At 52.9% G+C, this 27,291-nt stretch overlaps 1 protein-coding gene across 1 annotated transcript in view; it reads left to right on the top strand.

The window, feature by feature from the left end:
* The window catches only part of PLXNA4 (plexin A4), a 457,211-nt gene that overhangs the window by 368,608 nt on the left and 61,312 nt on the right, over nucleotides 1-27,291 (top strand). Inside the window, exons 10-14 of the mRNA XM_075558680.1 lie at nucleotides 8,277-8,477; nucleotides 16,665-16,761; nucleotides 17,055-17,245; nucleotides 18,393-18,544; nucleotides 23,317-23,434. Of these exons, the coding sequence (XP_075414795.1) occupies nucleotides 8,277-8,477; nucleotides 16,665-16,761; nucleotides 17,055-17,245; nucleotides 18,393-18,544; nucleotides 23,317-23,434 (759 nt within the window). The remainder of the gene's footprint in view (nucleotides 1-8,276; nucleotides 8,478-16,664; nucleotides 16,762-17,054; nucleotides 17,246-18,392; nucleotides 18,545-23,316; nucleotides 23,435-27,291) is intronic.

The following is a 27,291-nucleotide window of genomic DNA, read 5'->3' as shown; positions in this document are numbered from 1 at the left end:
ATCCGTCAAAAGGGCCAACCCAAACTCAGCCTCAGGCTCCAGCCACCCTGGTAATCCAAGCCAGCCCCTCCTCCTGGGGTAAACATGAGACCCAGCCCCAGTGATATCTCTGGTGTCGTCCCTGGTCCTCCTCTCCCATCACCCTCTTAGGGGTGGGTACAGACAGGGTCCTTTGTTGGCCCAAAGAGAGGATGCCAGGTGGCTTCTGGTCCGTGCAGCGCCATCTTGAATCCAGGAAGTCTTTCATCTTCCTGTTTCCCTGGCTTTGTCGATTTTCACCAGGGATGTCGAATTACCTCTTTTTTCTTCTTTCCTGAACAAAGAGCGCATTCAGGAGAAGTTACTGGTCTGGAACAGAGAGCTGGTCGATCCTTATTGGTATTATACAAATGACAAGTATTCTAGTGTAATCACAATCATAAGAAACAGAAAGCCCCGGTAACATATGTTGTTTACAGTCACAATATTCCAATTACAAGGAATGATTTTGTTTCAACTAATGACAGCCTTGTGGTAACAACCCTGGGGCCTTTAGATCAGCTGCCAGATCCCAGGAACCAGACAAAAGCAACAGAGGGCAACATGAGATGGCACTGCCTTCCGGCAGAGGTGCCTTCTTGCTGCCCGAGGGCACGGTGTTCACGGGGGCAGCCACTGATGCCACCGTAGCCTCACTTGGACCAACCTGGGAGAACCACTGGCACCTAGGTGACTTTGGGATCCCCAGGCCCTTCCTACTGAAGAATCTAACCTTCCCATCTATCCCAAACACCCAATGGTGGTGACTGTTAGGGGGCCGAGGCAAACCTTCATGGATAAGCAAAACCAACGACCAAGAAGTTGTCCACCATGTCATTAGTCATCCAAAACCAAACTCATTGCCACCAAGTCAGTGCCAATTCATAACCACCCTATAGGACAGGCTGGAACTGCCCCCTGTGGATTTCCAAAATGGTAACTTTTTTAAAAGGAGTAGAAAGCCCCATCCATCTTCCTCCTGCAAGGTGGTGGGTGGTTTCAAACTACTGACCTTGCAGATCACAGCCGGATGAGGAACCACTATGCCACCAGGGCTCTGGTCATCAAAGAACTGCACATCAAAACCACCACGAGATGCCATTTCATCCCTCTAGGATAAACCCAAACTCACTGCCAACCCCTAATGACCCTATGGGACAGGGTGGCATTGTCCCCGGTGAGTTTCCCAAACGGTTAACTCTTTACTGGAGTAGAAAGCCCCATTTTTCCCCCATGGAGAGGTTGGTGGTTTCAAACCGCTGACCTTGAAGTTAGCAGCTCAACGTGTAACCATTAAACAGAGACAGAGCTGCCATTGGGACCCTTGCTCCGTGCTGGTCAGAACGTAGAACGATGCAGCTGGGTGGGAGCTGATGGGCAGATCCTTGAAGTGTTACCACTTGAGTTGTTACCATTTGGCCAAAGAGTCCCCCACGATTGTCCACATTCCTCTGCTTAGCTGCTGACTAAACACTTGGAGATTCCAGCAGTGCCTTGGGAGAAAGAATTGGCGAGCTACTTTGGAAAAATCAGTCACTGGAAAACCTGGAATGCACTTTGGACACACTGGTGTCACCGTCAGTCGGAATCTACTCTGTAGCAACTCATTCTCCCATAGGACCCCGCCATTCCACGCCTAAGCCCATACTCAGGAGACAGGAGGCAGAGGCATAGTGCAGTTGCAGACGACCCCACCAGTGTTCAACATGGTCTAATCGCCCTGACCCCAAAGGGTGAACCACCTCACGTATCCATAGGTAGATGAGCGGATAAGTAAAAGGAGGCGCACGGAAAATGGAACGTGGCACAGCCACCAGACACATGCGGTCCATTCACGCCACAGCGCTGAAAACATGACCCTGAGTGAAATAGGTCAGACCCCAACGACAAATAGTATACGATCCCACCTATTTGAAATAAGGAGAGATAAGTCCAGAGAGACTGAGGGAGATTCCTGGTTCCATTTTTGTCAGAAGCACGAGAAAAATCTGTCTTGGAAGGAGGCTAGCCAGGGATTCTTCAGGAGCAGTAAGGACGGTGACAGCCCATCGCACACACCGTGGGCACATCACTGGGGGGCGAGGGGGAGCCAGCCCCTAAAGGACGCCATTTTGGCAAAGTGAAAATGCGGAAGAGCCTCCACCAGATGGATGGACCCAGGGCCGGAAGCCAGGGGCTGAAATCTAAGAAGGATGGTGAGGAACGGCAGGAGGTGGAAGGTTGTATTACAAAGGGAAGGATTGGTCCTCAACGGGCTGCTTTGCTGCTCTTTCTGAGCTAAACTTAAAAGCAAAGGGAGCTGTCCTCTGGTCCCCTATGGGATGGCTTTGCTGGGCAGGGGAGCCTACCTGGGCCACACCTGTGCAGGCACCCCTCCCCCACCCCAGGTATTCATTCCATCGGGGGATTACCACTGCTCAGGCAACTGCACCGCCCATCAATGCACCAGAGCGGCCCCCGCCCCCCACCCCACCCCACCACGTGTTTTAAGGCCACAGCCGTGTCCCTTTCTGTCGTATTACTGTGCTCGTTCTATAAACCGGCCCGTCGTAGATCACGCTAATGGCGTTATAAACTCGGGCAACCGCAAGCAATATGTATGATGCGTTACATCGTCATGTGTGGGGCACGAGGGGGCCAGGCAGGTGAGTGTGAATTTCAGGCTTTGGTTGGGGCCGGAAGGAACTCCCCTTTCAAATGGATGGGGGTTGGGGTGGCTTGGGGGAGGAGGGGCAATGGGATCCCACCAGTCACTTCTTCCTGAACTGCTCCAGGTACTGCACCTCTCCCCACCCAGTCCCCTCTTAGAGCATCACCGCCCCACCCCCAACCTCCCTGTAGCCACCCAGAGAAATTAGAGCCCTCATCTTGGAAACGCAACAGGGAGGGGAGGATGAAGGGACTGTAAATCCAGCCCCTCCCCAGACAGGCCAACCCTGAAGGCAGCCTTTCCCTGCCACTGGTCCTTCTGTTCAATTATTTAAATGGGCATTGAAGCCCTTGTGGGAGGCAGAAGACTAGACGGAGAGGCGTCCGTCCGCTGGCTATAACCTATCCCCACCTCCCCCTGCCCCTGGGTTGCCGCTTGCTCCCCAGGGTGAGCAATGCAGGCTTCACTTGGCTGAGCCTGCATGGTGGAGTATTAAAGCCCTGACCACCTGCGGCTGGCCAGAGCGGCTTCCCCAATACCTAGTCATTAACGCTTTCCTGGGGCCTCCAGCCACGGCCATTTCCCACCCTCTGTCCAGGCTTGCACCTGCAGGATGTCCCCACGGGCCTCTGAGAGGGTAGGCGCCTCTGGTAGGCCTTTGCCTCCTAGTCATCTTGTTAATGCGGGGCTGTGCCTCCCTGCTCACTCCTGAGGCTGGCCTCAGGAGCCCTGGGGACACAGGGGTGACGCCCATTGGGCAGCCCTTTGAAACCACTGGCCACTCTGTGGGTGGAAAGAGGAGGCTTTCCAGTCTCATGGACTTGCTTTGTCAGAACTCCGCTATGACCCTGTCCTATAGAGCCCTATAGGGCTGTAGCAGTCAGCGTGGACCTGGCAGGGAGCTCTTTTGAAGGCCAGTCCTGGCACAGAACCTCCTGGGAAAGAAGGCAGCAGCTAGGGGCGGAGGGGGGCAGGGAGGGGGTTTTCAGCATGCCTCTGAAGAACAGTCTGGAGGCTGGCAAACACCCCTGAGGACCCGAGAAAGGATGAAGATCTGGGGGGACTAGGGTGGTCCCCTCACTGTGGGTACAGAATCCTGCAACCACCGTTTATCTGCTTCTGGCAGGACAAGGGGGGTGATCCTGCGTGTTCTAGGGACCTAGAGAGCCAGGGAGCCCGGGGTCAGGTGATGGTGGAGTAGAATGACAGGCATCGAGCCTTGAACCGTGTCAACTCCGATGATGTTAGCATCCCACAGGGCACGCCGGGGCTTCGTAGCCCAGAGACAACACACAGGGCACTGTGCTTCAGAGACGGGAGTCAGTGCCCACAGAAGATGGGCTGGCCTAGAGTCAGGTCCCCCACCCCCTATGGAGACATCATGTGCGTCACAGCAGAACGACTCTGGAGGGAGTTTGGTTGGGGGTTTGATGGACCCCTGGCTGCAAATCACCAGTTAATAGAACGTGAAGCTATCTCCCTTTCTGTAGCTTCTAGACAGACACAGACGAGGGAAAACATCACTTGATGATCAACTTCCAAAGCACGAGCCAGTAAGAAGCTCTGGATGGCTGGATGGCAACAACACGAACTCACAGCCCCACCCATGGCCGCTCCCCCAGCACCTTCCAAGTTGAGGGTCTCAAAGGCGGAGAACCAAAGCCAACGTGGTGTGACTCCCTGGATCAGGACAGCAGCAGGGTGCTCACCAGCGCCACCGACTGGCGCCCGGCAGAAGCATGGAGCGCCCTGTGCCTGTCGCCTCCCTCAGATGTGAGGCTGTGTCCCTGAAACCTCAGCACCAGGGATGTCAGGACCGGGGAGACAAGGGGGAAGGGACGGCCCCACGGGGTGCGGAAGGAGACACCCCTTCGCAGTGAGAGTGAGAGTGTGTCCGCTCACCTTTCAGTTAGCAGGGTGTCAGTGGTGCCACCAGAGCCAAGTGCAGAGGCTCCACCCTAGGCCCTCCATGACCTTTCAGAGCGGTCCACCTCCTGACATGCGAGCTAGGCTTTATGGGGATAGTGGACCATCGAGGCCCCTCAGAGAACGCCTATGAAGCCGCAGTGAGACCCAGAGGGGATGAGAGTGAGCATTGTGCTTCCAACCCCCACCACCAAAAAACAAAAATACCCCAACCTCACTCCCAGCAAGTTGAGGCCAACTCATAGCGACCCTCTAGGACAGTGGAGAACTTCCCCTGTGGGTTTCTGAGACTGTAACTCTTTCCGGGAGTAGAAAGCCTCATCTTTGTCCTGTGGAGCAAGTGGTGGTTTCAAACGGTTGGCTTTACGATTAGCAGCCCCATTCATAACCACTACACCATCAGGGCTCCAACCAGGGTGCAAGCTCATGCCATCTAGCCTCCCAGGGAGGTTCCAGTTCAGCACTGCAGGGGCTGGGCACTCCCTGTCCCACTAGATGCAGGCAGATCTGCTGAGCGCTGGCCTCTGAGTTCCTCAGTGACCAGGTTACCTTCGATCACAGAGCCAAGATTTCTTCTCTCCCTGCCTCAGTTTCTCCCGGGTAGTGTGGAAGGAGCCCATGGGATGAGTCTGGAGGACTTGCAGATTGCCGGTGCCCACCCTATGCCATCTTGACGTGGGAGGCAGAGCTAGAGGTACCAGCCCTGCCTGGCTCTTCCTCAAAGGAAGCCATCGGCCCAGCTGCAGGGAGGGAAGGTCCCATGTGCTCCTGCTTGGGGTGGGGTGGGGTGGGGTGGGGAGAGCTGCGGCCTCTAGTGGAGGGAGGGGGTGGGGCAGAATGATGAGGAAGGCTTTGTGCTCACAGCCTCCTCTGGTTCTCAGTTCCCTGTTGGTCCTGCCAGCTTCATCCTCCCCCCAAACCCACTCAGCTCTTCTAAGGCTCTTCACTTTCCCAGCTTGTTTTTTTTTTTTGGGGGGGGGCTTGCAGCAGTGCTTCCCTTGGCCCCACAGGGTCTCTGGATGTAGGTGTGGGCCACCAGGAAGGGAGGAGGAAGGGCTTGTTCAGGGCACCAGCACTCACAGGGCTCCCATCCTGGGTCCCCATTGGGTGCCTTTGAGTTGACTGCGTCGTGCCATCTGTCTGGCATCTTCTTGACTGTAGCCTTTATGGAAATAGATCACCAGCCCTTGCTCCCTCAGATCTACAGGGTGGGTTTGAGCCTCTGCCCTCTCCATGAGCAGCGGAGAGATCAACCGTGTGCTACCAGGTCTCCTGTGTAAATCCCCCAGCGCGGCTGTAATACAAACACCACAAGCTGACTTGAAACCACAGGGACTCTTGCCTTGAGATTTGGGAGGTGGCAGGCAGGGCCTGGCTCTAAGGGAGACCCAACCTTGTTTATTTCAGCCTCAAGGAGCTGCAGTCCTCCGGGATCCTTGGTGTTGCTGGGCTTGAAGATCCATTGGCTGTGGGTCTAGCTTCACATAGCACACGCGTGCGTGCGTGCATGTGTGTGTGCGTGCGTGTGTGCATGTGTGTGTGTGTGTGTAGAAACCCTAGTGGCACTGATGGGTAAGATTAGACTGCTAACCACAAGGTCCCCGGTTCAAACCCACCACAAGAAGACCAGGCTGTCTGCTCATGTAAAGGTTTACAGCCTCAAAACCCTATGGAGAGTCCCTGTGACTTGATGGCAGTGGGTTTGGATTTAGCATATGTGTGTGTGTCCTTGTCATTTTGGAACTCAGAAATGATTAGGTTTGGAATCCACTCTCCCCTGATAGGGCCTTACTGCTAAAGAAAAAGAAGAACCCTATTTTCAAATAGGGTCACATTTGCAGGAATAGGGCTTAGGATTTCAACACCTATTGGGAGGACACTGTTCATAAACGCTTCCCCAGCACGAGCTTCCTGCAGGCCCACCTGTGGGAGAGTTCTTGTTCCTCAGGCTCTCTCCTTGTCTCCTGGCTTCCTGCCCACCTTTCTTCTGTGTGTGTGTCTCCTCTCCCGCTGTGTCCTGTTCACCTTTCTCAATCTCTCTCCTTGTCCCTCCACTTTCTGTATACTTTTCTGTCTCTCTCTCCCCCTATCTCATCTCTCAGGGTCCTGTCCAGCACTCACCCTATCTATCTATCTATCTATCTATCTATCTATCTATCTATCTATCTATCTATCTATCACTGTCTCTCTCTCCCCTCACTGCTCAGTTTCTGTACACCATTCTATCGCTCTGTTTCTTGGCTTTCTGTACACCTGCATCTGTCTCCCCCACCCCACAATCGCTCAACTTCTTGTGTTCTCTCTCCTTATTTATCAGCTTCCTGTCCAGTTCTCTCTCTCTCTCCTCTTTTCCTCTGCCCCTTACTCAGCCTCCCTGTCCTGCCCTGTGGTGGTTGGATGGTCAGGAGGGGAGAAGGAGACCCCTAGAGCATGGAATCTGGACTGGATAGAATGGAAGGGTCCTTGGAGTCCCGTCTCATCATCAGGTAGGGCAGTTGAGCCTCATGCCAAGGATACAAGGCATTCAAGGTCATCGTGCTGGTTCTGTGGAGCCTCACAGCTGTCAGTGACAGGGAGCTCTCTGGGACACACGTGCTTTAGGGAGAGATGGGGTCATGGTTGCTGTACGGGGGTACTCGAAGGGCAGCTGTCAGTCTCCTGATGAGTGTGCCCTTGGCCTCTTATCTGCCTTTCTCTGCTGGGACTGAGGGAAAGACTGGGGAAGCTGCTGCAGAGCCTTCAGTGGGCTGTGCAGAGGCATGTCCAGGCAGGATGGACTGGCCATCTCAGGCACCTCCAGTCCTGCCTGCCCCACACTGTGCCCTGGAGGGGTCCTGGCGAGGTGGGTACCTGCCTGGCACGAAGATCACAGAAGTCCTCCCTTCTTCCCATGGTCTTCAGACCCAAGCCCACTGACTCCCCTATCCAAGGGACCAGCAGTACATCTGCTTCCACCGCCCGAATGAGCAGAGCCCCCACTCCTTTCTCACCACTGGCCCTCCCTGGACAGAGCTGAGCTGACTGCCCCCACAGGATGCAGAGAGACGTAACTGCTTGTGGCACTTAGGAGTGGCTTGGTGTGCTCTGCCATGGGGCACTGCCTTGAGGCCAGGCCACTACACCACAGAGTCCAAAGCTTCTGGAAGATAGAGGCACATTCCAGAACATTCCTAAACACCAGACTTAGCCCATGAATGGACAGCCTTCAGATTGTGTCTCTGGTGCCTGAGTTTCTTTGGGCCATCCTTTCCCTCAGGAGTCTGGGGTGGTCAGGAGGACACAGACCACCTGTCTCTAAGGAAGTGTGAACATCTGAATCCACACATGAGCACACATGTGTGCATGTGTCCACCTATATCTGTGTGTACCCATGTACATGGTGTGTGCACCAGTGTCTCTCTGCACCTGTGCTCATGTGCACCTGTGCCTCTGTGCATCCATGAGCTTCTTGTGTTCACCTGTGTGTCTGTGTGCACCTGTGTCTGTGTGCATCCATCTGTGCTTGTGTGTACCTGTGTGTATATATGTATACTCTTATGTACTCGTGTGTGCAAATGTGTCAGGGTGCACCTGTGTGCCTGCAAGTGCAGCTGTGTAACGTCCATGGATGGGGCAAGGTCGCCCGCCAGGTGATGTCAGAGAGGCTCCAAACACCTGACTGACCCGAGCTCTCCACCCTCAGGACTGCCCCCAGCTGCTGCGCGTGGACAAGATCCTGGTTCCAGTGGAAGTGATCAAGCCCATTACTCTGAAGGCCAAGAACCTGCCCCAGCCCCAGTCAGGTCAGCGCGGCTACGAGTGTGTGCTCAGCATCCAGGGCACCCAGCAGCGGGTGCCCGCCCTGCGCTTCAACAGCTCCAGCGTGCAATGCCAGAACACCTCGGTGAGTGCCCCTCCCACCACACCCACCCTCACCCTCCCAACCCACCGCCTTGCCCTTCTCTCGGAACCCAATCAGATTGGGAATTTGCGCTCACGCGAATCCAGGGCAGCCTCATTTTAACGAATCCCACAGCTGCAAAGACCCCATTTCGAGGTCACATTCTGAGGTTTCAAAGAGACACACCTTTTGCAGGACACTCTTATCTGAGGAGCCCTGAGGATATAAGGTGACACATTGGGCTGCTAAATGCAAGGTCAGCGGTTCAAAACCACCAGCTGCTCCTGGGAGTTAGAAAAGGTTTTCTACTCCTGCAAAAAAAGGAAAAAAAGTTGCAGTCTCAGAAACCTATCGGGGCAGGTTTACTCTGTCCTTTGGTGTCACAAGGAGTCAGAATTGAGTTGGCTAAAATGACTCTCCCAAAATCAGCTAGTGTGTGTGGGAAGCCAAGACCTGGCTCCTACCTGCCCACCTGGTACCTGGAGGGAGGCAGGTGGGACCTATGAGCGTGGAAGAAGAGCCCTGTTACCTGGGAGAAGGTCCCAGGACATGGGGGGCGGGGAGGGGGCTGGGTGGCAGACAGAGCCTGTGGTCCATCTGATGAGCTATCTGAGGGAAGGGCACAAACTTCTCAAGCTGGGACTTCAGGGTCCCCTGTTGGCTTACTCTGCCCAGCAGAAGGCTGCCTTCCCAGGAATGACCTGATCTCGCTCTGCGAAGCCCTCCATCAAACTCGACCTGGGCCTGGGCTGACCTGAGCCCCTACGAGGGCCCACTGGCTCATGCTGCCATTCTCCAAGCAGCCGGGACGCAGAGCGTGCTGTTAGTTACTAGTTACCGCCGAGTTGGTTCCGACTCATAGCGACCTTACACACACCAGAATGAAACACTACCCGGTCCTTCACCAGCCTCACAATTTTTTCTCTGCTTGAGCCCATTGTTGCAGCCACTGTGTCGATTCCTCTCATTGAGGGCCCTCCTCTCTTTCTCTGTCCCCTCCCATTTTACCAATCACAATGTTCTTCTCCAGGGACTGATCTCTCCTGACAACATGTCCAAAGTATGTGAGATGGAGTCTGGCCATCCTTGCCTCTGAGGAGCACTCTGGCCGGAATTCTTCCCAGACAGAGTGTGTTGTTCTCTTAGTGGTCTTTCGATTTTCTTCCCCAGAGAGTAGGCTGAGCTTAAATGTCTCCAGCAGCTCCTGAGCCCACGGAAAGGGCCTTAAAATTATAAAGTCACTGCTGACGCATACTGACCCAATAGGACAGGGTAGAACTGCCCTGTGAGCTTCCGAGACTGCAAATTCTGATGAGTCAAAAAAGACCTGCCTCTCTCCCATGGAGCAGCTGGTGGTTTCAAACTGCCGACCTTGCTTTTAGCAGCCTGGCCAGTAAACCACTGGACCACCAAGACCTTTAGCAGCCCAAAAAGTCCTCCAGTGGGAGCAAAGCATGAGCTTCCCAGCCACAGAGCCCCAAGGCAAGCAGGGCCCTCCGTGATGTCCACACGACACACTTGTCCTAGTGCCTACCAGCGCCCCCTGGGAACAAGATGGTACCACCAGGTTCTAGTCGGCCTCTGTGGGTCTGGTGTTGAATTCCTGGGATTTAAGCAAAACCAGAAGGCGTGATTAGAAAACAAGGAGAGGACACTCTGGGCATTTCTCCAGCTCAAAGAACTGATGGGCAAATTAAAGCCTTGAGTTGGCAAACTGAAGGATTCCGTAGGTAGGGCGACCAAAGCAGAAGGAAGAACTAGAGGGGATTGTTCTGCTCAAAAGAACTGGTCAGCCGTCACCCTTTTCCGGGACTGGTACATGATCAAGAGCCGATGGTACTGAAGGAAGAAGTCACGCTGCACCAAAGACCCAGGGACCAGACAGACCAACAAACGCACAATGCTGGAAAACTCACCAGTTACATCAGAAAATACGCCAGGTAGCTAGCACCTGGAAGCCTGGTGCTTCTAGCATCTGCATCTCAGGGGCCTCAACAGACCCTGGGAGACAGGGGGTGCAACCCAATTGGCTAGCCTCCAGAATGTGTGGCCTTCTTGGGGGTGTGGTCTTCTGAAGGTGTGACCCTGGGGCGTGGCCTCCCAGGGAGCAGCCTCCCAAGAGTGTGGCCCTGTTACTCACTCCAGGTCTCCCTCTTGGGGAAAGAGGGACGCCTATGGCATTGGAGCTGGAGGCCTGGGGCTCCAAATTCCACACACACCACGTAAAGTCAGCAGTTCAAACCCACCAGCTGCTCCATGGGAGAAAGATGAGAGTCCCTACTCCTGTAAAGAGTTAGTCTCGGGAACTCACAGGGGCAGTTCTACCCTGCCAACCAGGCTCAGCTGTCTGCTTAGCCTCCCCATTGTGGAGCTGGGAATGGGGGTGCCAACATGTCAAAGCTTTCAAGTGAAGCTGAGCCAACAGGAGGGGTACCCCACAAACCCTAGTCCAGTAGGAGTCCCCTCCAATCCCTGGAATTGGCCCTGCCTTTTCCAAGAAACCTCTCTTTCCATGGGGACAGAGAGGCCCTACTTAAACTGCTGGTCTAAGCCAGGTGCCTCTTGTCATCCAATCATTTCCTCTAAGAATCCTTAGGGTCACACTCAGTGTCAGTCCTCCTGGGCCATCAGCGCAAGACTAGACCTGAGCATCTGATAAAACAGGGAACGCTGAGTCCCAGAGAGGACAAGTGACCAGCCCCGTGGTGCTCAGCACTGAAGTAGCAAATGCAGAATTTAAACCCATATCATGCCATGTAGTAGTCAATGATTAGACTAATAGCTATCTATATATACCTTTATTTATATATAAAGAGAGAGAGAGACGTCATAGTGGCATAGTAGTTATACATTGGGGTCCTCACTGCAGGGTCAGCAGTTGGAAATCACCAGCTACTCCTGGGGAGAAAGATAGGGTTTTCTATTCCCCTAAAGAGTTACAGTCTATGAAACTCACAGGGGCAGTTCGACCCTGTCTTATGAGGTTGTTATGAGTCAAAATTGACTTGATGGCAGTGAGTTTGGTTTTGGGAAATGTGTGTGTGTGTGTGTGTGTGTGTAGATATATGTGTATATGTGTGTATACATCATATATATGATATATGGATATATATGTATATATAGATAAAATATAAATATAATACAGAGATAGATATCAGCCCAGCCCTGCATAGCCTAGCTTTGGGCTTAGCACTAGAGCCATGATCCGCCTGGCCTGCCCCCCAGGACTGTATGGAAGACAAGGGCCCTCCTGAATCTCTGGATCTCAGGAGATGGGAGGAGGGAAGCTCTCATCAGGGAGCCCCCTGGGCTTGTGATGGTGCGAGGAGGAGACAATGAGGTTTCAGTGAACAGAAAAGGGGTGAGTAACCCGGAAACCCAGTGTGAGCATGATGCTGGATTTAGGGGGACAGGCAAGCTGCTCCCAGTCACCATGGGGGGACAGACCCTGGGCCAGCCATTGTTGCCCAGAGGCCTGAAAGAAATACAGGCAGCGACTGGAGGGGGACTAAGTGTCGGTATGGATGGCCTACTTTAGACCAAGCCTCAAGAAAACGTCGAGTGCTGCTAAGAAGAGTGCCAGGCACCAGCTCTCAGCAATCGGCAACCCCACCCCGTTGGCTGGCTGACTGCCTGGGGTGCTGGCCATGAGACCCGAACCCCACTGGCCCACCACAGCCTCCTGATTTCTGTGGGTCCCTTGATTTACTGTTTCATGGTGGGGCTGGACAGAGTGATAGGAAGGTAGCATGCCCCTCCTGCTTCAACAACAAGGTGGCTCAGTGGCCATGGGCGTCACAAAAATGCATCTGCTCACGCAGCCATCCCAGTGCACCAGTTTTGGGCAGAAAATGGCCTGCCTCTTGCCCCACACACCTGGCTCTCCTGACCTCACTCCATGGAACTTCTTTTTATTTCCTTGAATGAAGAGAGGCATGAAAGGATACAATTTGATGACACAGAAGAGGTGAAGAAAAAAACAAAAGAGGTGCTGTCAACCATCCACACAGATGAGTTTGAAAAATACTTCCAAGAATGGAATTGCCGATTTGATAAATGTATTAAGTGTAATGGAGAGTACTTTGACGGTGACAAGGCTGATTTGTAAAAAAAAAAAAAAAAAAAAAAAATTAAATACATAACTTTGAGACTTTTTTCCATTTTGGATTTTGTTTTTTTCACAGGGAGGGGTTGGTATACCCTTATATAGTGTTTCTTTAAAAACCAACCAACAAAAAATATCCCTTCTGATCCCTGATCCCTCAAACCTAAATAGTGACCTGATTGGCTAAATTTTTTTAAATCAAATTAATTTTAAAAAGGAAAACTTTTGGAATCTTTAGTGACAAACAAGTTCATCTTAAACCAAAAAAAAGGAAAGAAAGACAAAAAGAAATCAAACGATGTTCAGACATTGGGCCACCTACTGCCCAAGATCTCTTTGAAGTGTCAGAGAGTAACCGTGTCACTCTGAGCACGAAGATCCAGGCCCTGGTATTGTCAGCCATCTCCTCGACAAGCAGAAGCTGGAGAATGAATGAGGAAGCAGAGCAGAGCAGAGCAGAGCATTTGAATCATGGTGCTGGTGGAGAAAGGAACAGATCTGTCCAGGAAGTACAGGCAGAATGCTCCTTAGCAGGGAAGGTGGTGGGGCTCGTGTGCTTTGCACATGTGAACAGGAGGGACCAGCCCCAGGGGAAAGGACAGCATGCTGGGTAAAGAGGAAGCCTTGCTACATGATGGACGAATGCAGTGGCCATAACAAGGGCCTCAAAGAACCAACAAGTGTGAGGATGCCGCAGGAGCGGTCAGGGTTGCACTGGGACCAAGTCGTCCACAGGGCAGACCCACTTCCTAGGCCAGTATCTCAGTGCTTGGGGCAAGAGAGGTGTTGGGTAGAAGCCTGTCTAAACAAGAGGGGTGTTGACTTTGTTTTAGATCTTGGAGACCCTGAGGGTCACACTTGCCCGGTGGAACCATCCACCAGCCTGGCCATCATGAGAGACCTTCATAGAGATACTTAACCTCTTGGCCTCTGGGAAGCAGCAACACATCTTCGCAGAGCCAGCACTGTGTGCAGATTGCCTGCCCTGTTGATCACAGGGAGTTATATGAATGCTAAGTGCAGCCCAGGCACTGGGAGCTCAGAGGGAGGAGCATGGAGACCTATCTCTTCCATCCAGGATGTGCTGGGGGTTCCCTAGAGGCCGAGGGGGACAGTGGAGCATACCTGGGTTAATGACATCTGTATTACTTCATTGTCAGGATCTCAGGGACTGGGACAGGAATGAGAAGGTGATGCCCAGGAGCCCTGGTGGGATCGTGGTTACGCATTGCACTGCTAACCTTGAGGTCAGCAGTCGAAACCACCAGTGGCTCCAAGGGAGAAGGATGGGGCTTTCTACTCCTGTAAAGAATTACAGTCAGAGACACTCCCAGGGCCAGCTCTAGCCTGTCCTATCGGGTCACTATGAGTCAGCATCAACTGGATGACAGTGAATGTAAAAATCATCTTCATTCTCAATGTTCTCCAAAGGGAGAAAGTGTGCGGGCAGGTGCATATGGGACATATGAGCACCCTCAAATGCATGTGCTCCCGCATGTCTAGTGTCTGACACCCCAACATGCTCTGATTACCCCAGGTCACCATGAGCACTAGGAGCACAGGTCTGTGTGTCACGCAGAACACTGGACACGCGTCAGGCTATCTGTACCAGCTCCGTGCTCTGAGAGGGCGCGCTGGGCATGGCCCTCCCGGGAGGCACGGCCTGGCTCCTGCCCCCACTACAGAAGGGGAAGCTGAGACTCAGAGCACCTGCTCATGCTCGCACAGCTGGCAACTGGCCACGCCCCTTCCTGGCAGCATATATGTGTGATGTACACATGCAAATCACACAGATACTTTGATGCATGTACTAGCCTCATAGATAAGCACACGTATGGCTACAGTGTTGTAAACGGCCTGGTATGCACGCATGCACATTCACATGCAAATCACACAGATGCATGCACTAACCTCGCAGATAAGCACACATATGGACACAGTGTGGTAAAGAGCCTGGGAGGCCATGTCTGACCTCCTCTGACTTCCCTATTGCCAGGAGGCAATGTCAGACAGGCCTCCGCCTTCTATCTTTCTTTACCCTCTCCGGCCCCATATCTGCTTCTCTGTGGGGTTGAGAATTCCTGTGACGCCACACAGAGCTCGGAGGCCATCCTCCTGCCATCGAGTCGATGCTGACTCAGTGACCCTTTAGAACAGGGCAAAACAGGCCCTGTGGGTTTCTGGTACTGTAACTCTCTCTGGGAGTTAAAGCCCCATCTTTCTCCGGAGGAGCAGCTGGTGGTTTTGAACTACTGACCTAGTGGTTGGAAGCCCAGCGCATCACCACTTACGCCACTAGGGCTCCCTCTCCATAACGGGGAACTCGCTCTAGAAAGGGACTATCGCTACAGGCACAGAGTTCAGCATGCTAACACATCATGGGAGGAGTTATGGCTGGAGGGGCCCCGTTAATGAGACTGCATCTCACACGGGCAGAATTCCCTACCCTCCCTCTGGGAACTTCAGGGCCTTCTTGAGAGAAGCCAGGAGGTTCAATGTGGCCCTGAGCATTAGGCCAGGACAGAGGCAGGCCTGGGTGGCAGAAGGTGGCTCCAAACCTGAGGGGGCCTCCCCCAGCAGCCCCCTAGAGATGGGCATACCACCCACTTCTAATGCTGCCTCCCAGGCAGGCCACCAGTCCCGGGTAGGTGGTACAAATGGTTGTGGGCTCAGCAGATAAACAAAAGCCTGGGTGCTTTAAGTCCACCAGAGGAACCTCAAACACTAGACCTAGTGATCTGCTTCCCCAAATCCAGCCACTGGGAACCCTGTGGAACCCGTTCTGAGGCACCTGTGAGTTGCATGGGCTAAGCTGGAACTGGAAGGGGGGGGCTGCTTTTATCCAGCCCCTGGCATCTCCCCCAAAGAAGCTGAGAAACATGTTCTACAGTGGTGTTGAGTGAGGACGCGCTGGAAGCCCTTCACCTGGGAGCGCATGCTGTCACTCTGGAAGTCACCTGGACTCTTCCGTAGAAACTTCTGTTCTTTCCCTTGTGTCTTATTCTTATGTCAAGGGCAGGAACCTGAAGCCTGGGGACCCTCTCAGGCCTGAGACTAGCTGTCTGCTCCTGGTGGAGGTGCTTCCACTGGCTTAGGGGACATTAGGTGGCTGCCATGAGATCAATACCACACAGCCCCCAAACTCAAAACCCTCAATTGCCATCGAGTCTATACCAACTCATAGTGACCCATAGGACAGGGTAGAACTGCCCCCATGAGTTTCCAAGCTGCCACTCTTGAAGGAAGTAGAGAGCCTCAGCTTTCTCCCAAAGAGCGACTGGTGGTGTTGAACTGCTAACCTTGCAGATCACAGCCCAATACATAGCCACTGTACCACCAGGGCTCTGCACACAGCCCAGCCCTCCAAAGTCTAGCTGAAGGGGTCCATTCTGAGGAGATGCCTGCAGTTATACCTGGAATCCAGTCTCCAAGGTACAAACAGCCAGGGAGCTGCCTGCAGACTAGCATGGGTCCCCTGGGGTTACTGCACCCTGCTGGTCCACCCCAGCTCCAAATAATTTCAAGCAGCTAAGTCATGCAGGACTGCCTAACAGCCCCTCCAAAGTCTAGCTCCAAGTTAAAAGACCCTGTTGGTTCAGCCATCTTGGTTTCAGGTCAAGTCTTTCCACTATCCCAGATGACCCCAAAAGGGTCTCTAGACCACTCTTCAAGCAAACCAGGGAGCCTACCTCTTACTCAGAGGTGCTGAGACACAGCTGCTATCTGAAGGCAAACTGGGGGTGGGGGGTTACATGCCTGAGGACCACAGCCCTGCACCCAACAGCCCCTCACTCCTTAGCCAAAGGGCCTTAGCAAATGTGGAGGGAGGGGGACACCTGGCTGGTCCTTAGGCAGCTCACCCCTCACCCCCATGTGTGCCTTGGGGACTTTACACCTCCATCCAGCGTCCCAGTTGGTGACATCCAGGTCAGATCCCTCTATGCTCTGCCTCCCTTAACTCCTAACCCCCACTGTGTTACACACACACACACACACACACACACACACACTGTCTTGGTCCCCTGGCCCCACCCCCTCCCGAGGCCGCGTGTGACTCACCGTTGTTGTCTCCCACGGAATTGCAGTATTCCTATGAGGGCATGGAGATCAACAACCTGCCAGTGGAGCTGACGGTCGTGTGGAACGGGCACTTCAACATCGACAACCCAGCTCAGAACAAAGGTGAGGGGCCAGCAAGCCAGTGGGAGTTGGGGGGTGGGCACGGCGCTCAGGCCCTTCGAGCTCCTCGGCCCCTGTCACTCGGCCCCCAGCTGCGAGGTGGCCTGGACCTCCGGCCTCCTCACCTCCCTTCAGGCTGCTTCTAGGCACTGGCAGGTGTCCCTGGGGACAGCCCAGACTGGAGGGGACTTCCTGCCACGGCCTCTGCTCAGACCTGAAGGTTGGGCTGCTCCCCACCCCAATGGCCCAGGGGACCCCACTGCCCAGGTCCTCCAAGCTCCGCCCTCTATCCGCAGTCCACCTGTACAAGTGTGGAGCGATGCGGGAGAGCTGCGGGCTGTGTCTCAAGGCCGACCCCGACTTCGAGTGCGGCTGGTGCCAGGGCCAGGGTCGGTGCACCCTGCGCCAGCACTGCCCACCCCACGAGAGCCAGTGGCTGGAACTCTCTGGCGCCAACAGCAAGTGCACCCACCCGCGCATCACAGAGGTGAGCCTCTGGCCCTGCCCAAGGGGGATGGGGGAGGGCATGCTCAGGATGGTGGTCTTACCATGCCTATGGTAGGGGGTAGCAGAGAGCAGGTAGGGGAGTGGCCACTGGGCCCTGCCCACTGGGAAGAGGTATGGCTCAGAACTGTGGCAGTATTCTGCCCATTGGGGTAGACCTGGCTACCCTACTGGGCTGGTATCTCAATTGGACTTGGTTGCTCTGTCCCTGCGCCCCTCTGGACCTCGGGAAGACTAGGGCAGAGGCTGCGCTGCTGGGAGCTCCATGCCAACCGAGGATCAAGCCCCAGCTACAGCCCTTTAAGATAGAGGTCCCCGCTGGGGCTGCTCTACCCAGCGGGCAGCCCTGGAGGGTGCCCAGGGTCAGAGCCCAGTCCAAGGCCAGTCTTCCCCCCTGATCTGTGGAGAAGGTAGAAATAGAGAGACTCACAGAAGATATAAGATGGGAGGGAGGGCTTTGGGGTGCAATTCAGGCAGCCTGAACACAGGGCCCTGGAGAAAGATCCAGAAGGGCCAAGGCAGAGACCAGTCTGCAGGTATCTGGGCCTCAGTGAGCAAGCTTTGAATCCCAGCCCGCCACCCAAGTGCAGGTGACTCAGGGCCTATCTCCCTGTGACTCAGCTTCCTTACCTCTCTCTGCCAGGAGAGTCCCAGGCATGGTAAAAGGCACATAGCAAACTTAGCTTTTCAGCCCCGTCCGGCATTATCATTATTATAAGCATGCACGGCAAAGAAGGGGATTCCAGCCCCTGGAGGTGAATTAAGGGGTTTTGATGGCACAATGTGTTAAGCATTGGGCTATGAGCCAGCAAGTCACAGGTGCAAACCCAGCCAGTCACCAGCCACTCCAAGGGAGAAAGGAGAGCCTGTCTACTCCCATATAAAGGTATAGCCTTGGAAACCCAGTGGGGCAGTTTCTACTCATCTTCGCCGTGCTTCTGAATCAACATGATGGCGGTGTGTTTGGGGTCTTTGAAGATAACGTAGACCACCCGCACTCCAGGGACAGCAGTGGGAACGCACGTCTCTGCTAGCAGGGCATGACCGGATACAGATGAAGAAGACTCAGGTTCCCCGAAGGTAATGGTCACAGCAGAGGACCTGTCCCATCATCTCCCTCCTTCCTGCAGATAATTCCAGTGACAGGGCCCCGGGAAGGCGGCACCAAGGTCACCATCCGAGGGGAGAACCTGGGTCTGGAATTCCGGGACATCGCCTCCTACGTCAAGGTGGCGGGCGTGGAGTGCAACCCTTTGGTGGACGGCTACATCCCTGCGGAGCAGTGAGTGGAGAGGGACGTGGGAGGGAGGACTCTCAGTATGAGGAGGGCCCTGGCTGGGAGGCTCTGGGGGCTTGTGGAAAAGGAACACATCCCAGGGTGCTTAAGGGGGCTGCCCTATTTGTGGGGCATGCAGAGGGGGCAACTGGCTAAGGAAAGGGAGTGTATGCCGGTGGGGGTGGCAATAAGGCAAAATGAAAATCTTTGAGACAGGTATGAGATCAACTGTCATCCCTTTCCCTCTGCTGTCCCTAGATCCCCACTCATCTCCACCCCCACCCCCCAATCTCTCCTAATCCCCAACTAAAGTGGCTGGTTCTGGGCCATTCTGCACGGGGGCTTGACAACATATTTCCATGCTCACACCCAGGCCTCTGTGGACTCAGCTGGACCACCGAGCAAGCGGGCACTGCCCAATGGCCTTGCTGTGTCCCTTTGAGAGGAGGAGGGTCCTGTGTCCCGTTAGAGCCTGGTAAATCAGTAAACACAAATTCCCAGCCCCTAAGTGACCCAGGAGGGATTTCGTGCTCCCCCCACCACCTCAGAGGGAATAAAGCCGTGCCCTGTGGGCAGAAGTTACTGACTCTTCAAAAGATCCCTTTAGGCCAGTTGTCAGTTCAGGTTCCACTACTGCCAGCTGGGTCTGGTTTGGATTTCCTGATGCTCAACCGTCAGCCCTGCCGTCCTTCATCCTCCAGCCCTGAGTAACCACGGGGGCCTCCCAAGACACTCAGCATGGACCAGAGGATGTAGGGCCCTGGTCATAGGACTCACCTCCCTGGTCCATCATCACTCATGTGTCCCTAGATCATTCTGGGGCTCCTTCACTTTCCACATCCCTCCTTGGACAGCATGAAAGCAGCCTGCTGCCAAGCACCATGATGTGGGAATTTTAAAATACCCCCTTGTCCGAGGTATTTTAGGCACCCTGTGGTGTAATGGTTACAAGGTGGCTACTAACCACAAGGGCAATGTTGGAAAGCGCCAGACGCCCCTAGAGAGAAAGACAGGACTTTCTACTCCCATAAAGAGCTAAGGTCTCTGAATCCCACAAGGGGAGTGCAGCCTGCTGTAAGTCTGCATGAACTCAATGGCAGTTTTGAGTCCCAGTCTTTAAGGGGAGCAATATTGTAACACACACACACACACACACACACACACAGCCCAGAGAGGGGAGGGCAAACCGAATGAATGACAATAGAAACACAGAAAAGCAGTCCCCTGAGAGCTGTTACCTTGAAGGGAGCGCAATCAACCTCAGGAAACAATGTGTATGAATTGGTGAATGGACAACTGACTGGCTCTGTAAACTTTCACCCAAAGCACATCAGAAGCTCAACATATAAGCTAGAATCCCCTGCGACGGCGTTACGTAGCCAGATGTCAAACATGAAGCCACCAGGGTCAGCTTAGTGCACTGCTAATCAGTCCCGTAGAAGAAGACAGGCCATCAGGAAATGAAACCAGATATAAAAGAATTTACTGTGTGAGAAAGAGAATGTTTCACATCAGCGAGAGAAGACCCTTCCCTAGAAAACGGACAGAATCTGATCCTTATTTCACACGGCACACCAAAATAAATTTCAGCTGGATTAAAGGCCTGCGTGTAAAGATGAAACTGTGAGGGGATTAGCAGAATATGCAGGTGAGAATGGATTCGGTTTCAAGAAAGGAAAGGTGTTCTGAGCACAGCTGCAGAAGAAGAAACGACAGGTAAAAGATTAAGGGACTTGGTTAGATGAGACTCTTAAAACCTCCGTCCGTGTCAGAAACGACCATAAGCCAAATAAAAACATGCCTGATGAACTGCCCTAGAATGACGAGTAGGTACTTTCTCTTAGCATATAAAAAGTCTTTATAAGGAAAGGGCTAATATCAGAAAATGAGCAGTGTGTGAATGAGCCATTCACAAGACAGACAAATCACCAAAAGTCATGTTGTCGACAACAGCAGCGTTTCACGCCCTAAGTAATCAATGAAATGCAGATCGAAACAATAGGAGGAAAGATGCTGATGACTTGTGCCCAGCCAAAATAAGAGGCATGGGAGGAAGCCGATTCCTCTTCTGATGAGGGGAGGGGACAGTGGAAGGCAATTTGGCAGCAGAGTCTAGAGTTGGCCATCGCCCTGCTAGAACGTTCCCCAAAGAAAGAATCAGATGGCAAGAATGTTCCCTTCAGTCTTGTGTGTAGCAGTGAACATTTAGAAGCAACGTGCATGTCAAAAGAACAGGACATGAATCAAATCGACAAACCAGAGCATATGCATAGGGTAGTACATCACATTAAATCTGATATTACAGAAGCAATGTGACCAGGCATGTTTCCACGGCATTGTAAGTGAGAACCCAGATCACCAGAGGACAGAAGTCCCTTATGAATACTGGGAAAGACTACATGACAGGACGGACAGATACCAAAATGCAGGCGGTGGATGGTGGCGTCAGCTAGGTGGTGTCAATGGGATGCAGAGTGTAACTCTTGACTTTTAGTTTTTTGTCGATGTGTTTGCATACTTTAATATCAAGCCTACGGTAGTTGCATTATTTGGACAAAAAGGTATATATGAAAGACCCTTTCAAAAGTTCATGGGAAAATGGAACGAAAAAGCTCATGGAACATTTTTCACGCATTTATTTTGAAGCCCCTTCGAATTTTTGAAAAGTTTTACCCAGAAGTTCTTGCAAAGAAACTTAAAATTCAGAAGCCATCATGCAAAATAAAAAAGAAGAAAGAAAGAAAGAAAACAACTCACAGGAGGCACGCCTTCTTTCTCCTCCTCCACCTCCTGCTCTTCTTCATTAGCATGACAAGGGACATGACATACAGAGTGAAAGGCAGGTGCCACACGGAGAGGGTGAGCATCATATTTATAACAGAAAGTAGCTAGTACGCTCGTATAAAAGCTGCAGAAGCAAGACACGACGGCCCAGCCGTGAGCACAGGGGCCTTGGGCAGGCCAGTCAAAGGCAAGGTCCCCGAAGGTGAGAATGATGAAGTCAGAGAAAAGCTCACCCGGTCATGGTGGAATGAAAAGCTGAAACCCTCGTTTTCTTTATCGTATTGGAAAATTTCCAAAAGATTGCTACTATCGAGCGATGGCCCAAAAATGAGTCCGTTGATGGAAATGCAAATTAGTGCCTTGTTTAGTTTTCGTGTTGCAGCAGCGTTTGGCTCTACCTACCACACGTTCAACGCACAAAGTGCTCACGGCAGCCATTTCCCTCCTTAGGAATCTATGGGGATAATCACAGGGGGCTCCAGGATGCATGCGTGGGCTGGTTAATTTTGCAGGATTACTCCTCGCAGGAGAACAATGACAAAAAGGAATGCCTGTCAGAAGGAGGATAGTTAAAAATGCCTGATGGTAACAGTCCCAGTGTGGCAGGGGCTGAAGCAGCTTAAAATAAATAAACAAATAAATAACGCCGTTCCTACAGGGACACGCAGGAGAAGCCAGGCTACATGGTTGATTCAAAGCAGCAGCTGTGTTTAAAGAGGGCATTATGTTTCCCTCGTCTTCTAAACATCATATGTACGTTTCCTTATATGTGCGTGTTTACATGCAATCCTGTTAGGTGTGTAACCCATTAATGTTTAGGTGTGTGCAAATAGAACATAAATACAGGCACATATGTGGATGCGTATAGGCGAGTAGGTGATACGTATGGGCATGTATAGATTTGGAGAAAAGTCTGCGCAGGTACGCAGATCAGACGCTGAGCGGGTTTCACCTGTTGCTACCCAGTCATGTCCGTGCAGAGACCCATGAAACTGGCCCCTAGGGTTTGGGTTAGGAATCAAGAAAGGAACATTTGCTCTTTTGCCATCTGACTTCTGCAGCCTTAACTCTAAAAGCACTCTCAAATTTTTCCCTTAACATGATAGAAAACAAAAATCTAAAGAGAGAAATATGTCTACCTGTCCCGAGTCACACCCACTTCTATGTGGATTTGGACCCAGAGCGGCCCCAGAGGATGGGGCAGAAGGACAGGGGGGTTCCCAAGTCTGTCTTCCTTGGTAGGAGCAGATTTTTCTGCTCTGTGTCCATCAGAGTGGCTGGTGGGTTTGCACCAAAGTTATCCAGTACGAGGAGGCTTCAAAAAGTCCATGGGAAAATCCCATGATCTTTCACTCCATTTTGGACCAACTTTGTGAAGCGTCCTGGTGTCCGAGCCCTGACCCCTGCCCACAAGCTGGGGCTGGGTTCCTAAAGAACTGTATAGAGGCAGTTGGCCTGGGCAGGACCTAAGACCCAGGTCGGCCCTCCGGCTGTGCTTGACTTCCTGTGCCGGCGCTTGGTGGCGCTGTGGGTTAGGCTGCTAACTGCCAGGTCAGTGGTTCAAACGCATCAGCCGCTCTGTGGGGGCACAATCAGGCTGTCTGCTCCTGTAAAGATGTACCATCTGGGGAGCCCAGAGGGGTCAGTTCTACCCTGTCCCACAGGGTCATTATGAATGAGGATCCGCTCCACGGTAGTGTCTTTTTGACGGGTTGTGGGGGAGGGGGGGGGCGCGAGGGCTCATGCCCTTGGGTAACTCGTTTCTCCTCTCTGGGTTCCCCAGCCCCAACCCCAAGCTGGGTTGGGACAACTGAGCAGACAGATCATGGCTAGGACAAGCTGGGGTGGTGCGCAGGGACCCCCTCCGCTCTGGCTTTACAGAGAGACTTCCAAGGACACTCCCAGATCCTCTGGGAGCCCTGAAGGCACCCTGCAGGGAGGGGGTGCTGAGGGTAAGGGCGAGCGTCCTGTGATGGTCTTCCTCCTCCTTGTAGGATCGTGTGTGAGATGGGGGAGGCCAAGCCCAGCCAGCACGCAGGCTTCGTGGAGATCTGCGTGGCCGTCTGTCGGCCCGAATTCATGGCCCGCTCCTCCCAGCTCTACTACTTCATGGTGAGTTTGCACCCTGCCGGGAGCAGCCAGCGCCCTGGCCACCAGGCAGGGCCTCTAGTCCTCGGTGGGCGGGCCCAGCGTGATGGGCGGAGCCAGTAAGTCTTTCCTGTCGGTGTCTCCTCTGTCCCTGAGACTTTCCTGTCTGTTAGGTTTCTGGGGTAGTTGACCTCTGTCGTGGCTTCTCAACGCTGAAAGGATTCACGGGGCAAAAGCACTTTTGTAAATCCAAGTCACTTTTATGAGGGAAAGGGAAGTGTCAGGTATTACAATCTCAGGAAGTACACGCCATCTCTGGAAAGCATGCAAGACCATGCAGGGACCACGCTGGGAGTTGGAGACTGAAAAGGGCCACTTCAGGAGCATGTGCAAAGCCATGTGATCACAGTGTCAGAGCCAAGAGAGGCTGACTCCCACGACTTGGGGTGTGGTGAAGGGCACTGGCCCATCTTATAGGCTGAGTTTAGGCACGTTAGTGATGTAATGTCCCACGGTGCCCAGGTTGGCCTCCACCTGGGCCTAGGTGATCTTAGCCTGTACAGTCTTTTTGTTTTTTTAATTTTTTTCTTTTTAAAATTATTTATTTATTTAGTCTGTACAGTCTTGATTTTGGATTTACCCCATAGGTGTCTAATGTGTGCCTGATTTCCTTTGTAACCCCTTTTAGGGTGGCATGGACAGCTAACTGTTGTTTCACGTGGGCATTTGGTAGAGACAACCCCTTTCGTCCCGTATCTTTCTACCTGTCATCTCCCCACACCTACTAGGGTCATGTCTACAGGGAGGGGCGTGTGTTCTGGAGGGGCAGGGCCCTGCCTGCTGGGAGACCTCAGGCTTGGCTGGGCGGCTTGACTTTTCTGTGCCTCAGTTTCTTCATTTGTAGGGCGATGGAGATCATCATACCACCGGCACCGTGGGTGGTTGTGACCATGACCTTAGAGGTGTGTTTCTTCTAGCACTGTCCCCTTCACAGTGGGCAAGGCTCCCCAGTGTTGTCTGGGGCCTCCCCTGACTCCTTCAACCCATTCCTCTATGCCCACCCCTCCCCCAACCAGGACCTCTTATACCCAGTCTGGAGCCTCAGGACCCCACAGCTCACCAGCACATGACCATCCATTCTCTCCATCCTCCTACCTCCCAGCCTCCACAGGCCTCCACTCCCATCCAGCCCAGGCCTTCCAAGCCTACTCCAGGAGGGCTTCCCCCTACCCCCAGCCCCATGATACTCAGGATGTGGTTCCCAAGCCACTTCCACAATTGCTTTGCCATCTGGTTATCTTTCCCCCTTAATGGCCACTCTGGTGGGGCAACTTCCTCATGATTCTGAGCAGCTCCTGCAAGCGAAGACCTTGTCCCCTCTGCCTGACCTGCCCTCCTTCTCCAGCTCCCCATGCCACGTGCCTCACCCTCGAAGTGCTGAGCCCAGCCCACTCTAGATTCTGCAGCTGCCAGCACACTAGCCTGACTGCCTCGGGGATGCCTGCCCAGCCCTTGGCACGTTTACCTCTTGTTTGTGCTCCAGCTCCATCTAGCAGTCTTTGGAGAGGAAGCTGAGAGAGAGAGAGAGAGACTGAGAGCCCACATGCATGTGGGCTTTAATTTGTAAAGCAGTTTTAGGTGTGCAGAAAAATTGGGCAGCAAGTACCGGGAAACTCTAGGCCCTCCCCTACCTCTGCTGGTTTCTCTTGTCTGGCTCTTCACAGGGCACGTTCCTGGGCCCAAGGAGTCGATCAATCAGGGTCCTTATTTCTGACTAACCCCTCTGTGTTTGGGTCGCTGCAGATGTTGACATATGTGTCATGCCAGGTCCACCACGACAGTACCAGCAGAGAGTATCATGCCCCAAACATCCCTGGTGACAACCACACAGTGAGCGGTTCAAACCCACCAGCCACTCCTCAGGAGAAAGATGAGCCTTATGTTAGTCTGGGGAGACTAGAGAAACAAATTCATGGACACTCCTATGTGTGTAAGAGAGAGTTTTGTATCAAAGAGTAATGTTACACTAGGAAAATATCCCAGCCCAGTCCAGATCAAGTCCATAAGTCTGTTATTAGCCCATATGTCCAATACCAATCTATAAAGTCCTCTTCAGACTCATGCAACACTTGCAATGATGCTGAATGCAGGAAGATCACAGACCAGTGAGTGGGAAGTCTTGTGGATCTAGTGGCGGTGTAAGCATCTCAGTGCTGGCAGGGGTCTCCATGTGGCTCCCGCTGCCATCAGCATAGATCCATGTGTCTTGTCAGTAGAGAGTCTCTCAGGCAGTGAGCAAAGAGAGAGAGAGTCTCCTGCCTCCCAGGAGGAATAAAGAGTTCCCAAAATCCTCAGGGGAAGGCTATGCCCACATAGAGGCCTCATTGACTATGACCTGATTGGCAAGCTAGACGCCACCCCTTCACTCTTAATCCTCGCAAATTGACAAAAGAGTATATAACTACCACAGAGGTGGGGTGGGACCCCAGCAGGCATGGTCCAGTGCCCCCTGTCTTTGACCCACTCTGGGGTACCAGCCACCATAATCAAATGGGTCCAAGGGGCAACTGTGTCATTGAGGGGTGAAATTAAAGAGACATCAGACAAGATAAGGCATGCAATTGCTCACCTCCCAGATGGCAAAGATCTCAGCAGCCAGGTCCATGCAGAGAGAGAATATATTTCTATCTAAGACTTATATGCATTTAGGAAGACTTATATACATTTAGGAAGACTTATATACATTTAGGTGGCATGCAAGCCTCCCTAATTACATGAAACCACATGCATAACAGGAAGGGGCTGTACAAGAGCAGACGTGAGACAGGAAGGGGAGGAGCTAGGGGTGTGCCTGTAATAAAAAAGGGGAAGCACTAGAGTATACATGTGACAAGATGGGCAGACTCTAATGTCATGATGGCAGCCTAACCTTGACTCTCCTTGAGTTGGCTTGACCTTGTCTTTGGGCTCTCCTTCAGGGGAGTAATCCACTACTCTCATTAGCAGCCAGTGGGCAGACAATCAAATCTGATTGCTCTGGATGGCTGATAACCTTCAGGGAGATGACCTTTAAGCAGCTGACCTCCAAGTGTATACTCATTGGCCACACGTTAGCAAGCAGCATCTTAGGTTTGGCATATATTATGGGGGGACAACCTGGAGAATAATCTGTCTGTATCCCACAGCTCACTGGCGGAGCTTCACTTGGCAGACACAGTGGGCATATGCTCCCAGAGAGGGCCGCATCTGGGGCAGTCTGGGGAGGCTTCCTGGAAGAGGTGGCCAGAAAGGTAGGGCTGGCAGAAGGAAGCAGGTGGTTTCCCAGATGGGCCTCCGGTGGTGGGAGGCGGCTCCTAGCATTAGGTGGAAATACACCAAAACTGGGAACAGAGGGAGGAAGGTGGGGGTGCTTGTTGGGGTGCCAGCAGGGAACAGGAAGGAGAGCAGAGGGGCAGGTTTGCCACAGGCAGAAATGGGTCCAGGGTGCAGAGACCTGTGGTCTTCCTGTGGTAGGGCACCCCTGGGCAAGACCTCCTGGGGAGAAGGGATGCTGAAACCTCCTCCCCAGGTTCTGATTTGCATTTCAGAGGAACCATCCTCAAACAACTGAAGGGCCAGTAGGTGCAACTGCACAGCAATAATATATAAAGATTATAGTAAAGTCATAGAGGATTGGAAAAATAGGAGAGAGTACAATAAAGGAGTCAGACGCATTTTATGGTAGCATGCTCACCTCAGCCCCTCTCCACGTGGAACTGGGAGAAGAGAGTGAATCTGTCCTATCTTGGTACGTTTCTAGGTAGCCATAAGACATGCATAGTCAGTAGTAACATGGGTCCCAAGGTGGGTGGTATCTACAGTAAGGTCCCTGAGCTCACAGG

The sequence above is a fragment of the Tenrec ecaudatus genome, chromosome 9 (genome assembly GCF_050624435.1).
Source record: "Tenrec ecaudatus isolate mTenEca1 chromosome 9, mTenEca1.hap1, whole genome shotgun sequence".
Lineage (NCBI taxonomy): Eukaryota > Metazoa > Chordata > Mammalia > Afrosoricida > Tenrecidae > Tenrec > Tenrec ecaudatus.
This window is presented reverse-complemented; position numbering and strand designations above follow the sequence as displayed.